Source organism: Maylandia zebra, linkage group LG13 (assembly GCF_041146795.1).
Source record: "Maylandia zebra isolate NMK-2024a linkage group LG13, Mzebra_GT3a, whole genome shotgun sequence".
NCBI lineage: Eukaryota > Metazoa > Chordata > Actinopteri > Cichliformes > Cichlidae > Maylandia > Maylandia zebra.
Genome location: NC_135179.1, coordinates 1982963 through 1986640, shown reverse-complemented (window position 1 = coordinate 1986640; position 3678 = coordinate 1982963). Strand labels below are relative to the sequence as shown.

The 3678-nt window shown below is 43.1% G+C and overlaps 1 protein-coding gene across 1 annotated transcript; it reads right to left on the bottom strand.

Moving 5' to 3' along the window:
- Nucleotides 1–506: 506 nt before the first annotated feature.
- On the bottom strand, nt 507–2124 carry LOC112435719 (B-type lectin plumieribetin-like). The gene is made up of 3 exons (XM_024804624.2): nt 2066–2124; nt 1763–1856; nt 507–860 (listed from the first exon to the last, which is right to left on the bottom strand). Exons 2-3 carry the CDS (start codon nt 1850–1852, stop codon nt 618–620), a joined length of 333 nt encoding a protein of 110 aa, XP_024660392.1. The 5' UTR covers nt 1853–1856; nt 2066–2124; the 3' UTR covers nt 507–617.
- Nucleotides 2125–3678: the final 1554 nt, after the last annotated feature.

Here is a 3678-nt window from a genome sequence, read left to right as displayed (position 1 = left end):
TCTCAGCAGTGCAGGAAGTTACCTGTTAGTGACGCATGTGTTTACAACCACTGGAAACTAAATGTGACCAAAGCAAGAAGACGTGCAGATTCACTGACACACATCTGAGTTTCAGGGGCTCTGACAGGCAGACGTTTGGCTCCCCCGACTGGATGGAAGAGAAATTTGTAAAACTCACCTGTGTTATCTACAGTACAGGTGAGAACGCCACCACACGGTCAGATTTGAGATTTTAAAAGCTTCCAATGAGCCCACAGAACTCCTTCTCAGTTGCCTGTATGTGTCAGCACACGCACACCTGGAGCCTGCAGGTTGGCCCCGCCCACACCTGCCCGCTGTGGGTCCACACAGAGAACAGTTAGATTTTTGTTGCTGTCCTGGAAACAGACGTTTTCCAGTCAGCAGGTAACACAGATTTAATACTACGTCTATTCTGTGAGCTTTACTGGACGCTTGTTTTAAACAGACGATGATAACGTGCTGAGAGTTCATCTGACTGAGACAGTAACACACACACAGCAGAAACATCACAGAGCTTTTATTCGGATGTGAAACAGAGCGCGCGGCTCTCAGGACATCACGCCTTTAGTCTGGATCTCTGAATGACATCGTGAGCTTTAAGAGCACCAGATTTGTGCTCCATTCCTTGTAACAACCAGACGACCATCGTTGGTCAGGGTCAGGCGCATCGTCCTGATGTCGGCGTTAATGGCGGTTCCAGAGCTCCAAACTGGTTTATCGTCCTGGGTGTACAGGACCAGGTTGGAATCCGACTGCAGGAGGAGCCGCGCAGGGTTTTTGCCGTTTGTGCCTGTGGCCCAGATAGGAGACCACTTGTAGACGACAAAGTTGCCATCTTCCTGCAAAGTGGAAGCAAAGAGAGCGGATCAGTTTGAACGTTTATACTGTGAGCTACAAATCATATGGACGACGATACGATTCGTTAAAACAAGGTAGAATAGCTGTGCAGCTTTCAGCAAATCAGGTGTTAAGTGAATATTCAGATGTAATTGTCAGCGTCTGAGACTTCCCACTTCTCTTTATTTCTTTATTCCTAACTTCCTGATCATCCAGAACATCCAGATTGGCCAACAGCCTGTATCCACAGGCTGTGAGGCTCCTGAACTCTCTGCCCCCCTCTCATGGACAATAATCATATCCAACTTCTTAATAGTACTGAACTGGTCTGCATTGGTGCATCTTTCTTAAATAGATAACTATCTATCTGACATCAAATATTGAACGGGTTGCATTGTTGTTTTTGTCATGTTTTCTCATGTCTTTGTCTGAATTTCTTATGAACATTACTGTCATGTTCTCATGTTGTTGTTAAGGATTGTCTTATTGCACTGGAGTCACACTGGGTTAAATATTTACACTTGGGTTTTAAGAGGTATTTATTATTTTCTTCATTATTTTATTTACGGGTTGTACGGAAGCTCCAAACGCAATTTCATTGTTCTCTGACAATGACAATAAATAAATAAATAAATAAATCTCTTTGTTTTGGTGAAATCTCATCATTAGGGCTCTTTTATTCATAGATTCGTTTTATTGCCATTTTCTCAGGAAGGGTTTTCATAAACTTCACTAAAAAATCATTATCAAAAGAAAAGTTTTCTAGCCAGGAAAAAGTGGCCAGTAAAGCTGATCTCTTTCTATATCTGCACGTTAAAGACCAGCTGTCAACTTTTAATGTTATCAGCTGTGTTTTTGGGCCATGTAATCATAAACTGATGAGGACAAGGTCACATTTTCCCACCTGTAGGATGGCTTTGAAGTCTCCATTTACACTGACGAGGGACTCGCCTTTACGCATCTCCTGGTTAGTGCTGATGGAGTTCTTACTCATGATTCTAAAGGACAGAAGTTACAGTTATTTTCATTTAAGAGACATTTTACAGATTTCAGTTCAAATCAGAAACTCTGTGAATTTTAATGCGTGTAAATGAGCCTGCACCATATTTCAGTTTATTTTACCAAAAGATCTAATGCCTGCAGCTACAAACCCCAGGCAAGATTAATTCTTACAGCTGCTGCATTTATGTACAAAGCTGTAACTCACCGGCTATGAACGCAGAAACGTCAGTGGGAGAATCAGATGCTGAACGTGCTGCAGCGACAGAGCAGAGCCTCATTTATACTGTTTGATAGCAGCAAAGGGTGATGGGAGGGGAGATGGGGACATCAAGAAAGTCAGGTTTTTTTATTCCTTCTTCCTTGGAAATTCTTTTAAAAGAAAGTAAAATATGAGGATATGTTACCTAGAATTACCTCTGACAACAGATTTCTTCATGCTGAAACCCACACGTCCACACACTTTTATACAGGACACTGAAAATCTTTCACACACTCTAAATTTACATTACTGGGCAAAAGTTTTAGGCAGGTGAGAAAGAAAAGTTGTAAACATGCTTTCAATAATGGAAGTGTTCATCGTGTATTTTCATCAGTCAACAAAATACAGTAAATGAACAAAAGAGAAATCTAAATCAAACCAGTACCTGGTGTGACCACCCTTTGCCTTCTTCTAAGTACATTTGCACACAGTTTTTGAAGAAACTCGGCTGGTGAGTTGATCCAAACATCTCAGAGAACTAAGCACAGATATTCTGTGGATGTAGGCTTCCTCACATCCTTCATGTAATCCCAGACACACACAATGATGTTGAGATCAGGGCTCTGTGGGGGCCAGAGCATCACTTCCAGTACTTCTTGTTCTTCTTTACACTGAAGATAGTTCTTAATGACTTTGGCTGTGTGTTTGGGGTCGTTGTCCTGCTGCAGAATACATTTGGCATCACCTTGGCCTCCAGTAACGCTGTGAGGAACCTTGGAGTCATGTTTGACCAGGACATGTCCTTCAACGCACATATTAAACAAATATGTAAGACTGCTTTCTTCCATTTGTGCAACATCTCTAAAGTTAGAAATATCCTGTCTCAGAGTGACGCTGAAAAACTAGTTCATGCATTTATTACTTCCAGGCTGGACGACTGTAATTCATTATTATCAGGAAGTCCTAAAAACTCCCTGAAAAGCCTTCAGCTGATCCAAAATGCTGCAGCAAGAGTCCTGACAGGGACTAGAAAGAGAGAGCAGATTTCTCCTGTTTTGGCTTCCTGTTAAATCCAGAATTCAAAATCCTGCTCCTCACATACAAGGTCTTAAATAATCAGGCCCCATCTTGTCTTAATGACCTTGTAGTACCATATCACCCTATTAGAGCACTTCGCTCTCGCTCTGCAGGCCTACTTGTTGTTCCTAGAGTATTTAAAAGTAGAATGGGAGGCAGAGCCTTCAGTTTTCAGGCCCCTCTTCTGTGGAACCAGCTTCCAGTTTGGATTCAGGAGACAGACACGATCTCTACTTTTAAAACTTCAGAATCTCGCTTCTCAACTTCATATCCCATTAGCCTCAGTCGACCCCCCTTCAACCCTACCCGCTCCAGTACCAAACGCAGCCCATACGCACGCCCATCCTGGGCTATCCCTGGTTCTGTCGGCACAACCCCCATATCTCCTGGTCATCGTGTCAGATCCTGGGCTGGGGTCCCCGCTGTTTACAAAGCTGTTTCAACCCTGAGACCAGAATGGATCCCGCAAAACTACCCCCTTCAGAGCCCATTGATCTGGAGAAGATTCCTCAAGTCTTCCATGATCTCTCCGAGGTTCGGAG

Coding starts and splice junctions, on each gene's coding strand:
- LOC112435719 (XM_024804624.2), bottom strand. CDS start 1,852: ATGAGTAAGAACTCCATCAGCACTAACCAGGAGATGCGTAAAGGCGAG. Junction 861..1,762: donor ACTTCAAAGCCATCCTACAG/GTGGGAAAATGT, acceptor TCCACTTTGCAG/GAAGATGGCAACTTTGTCGT.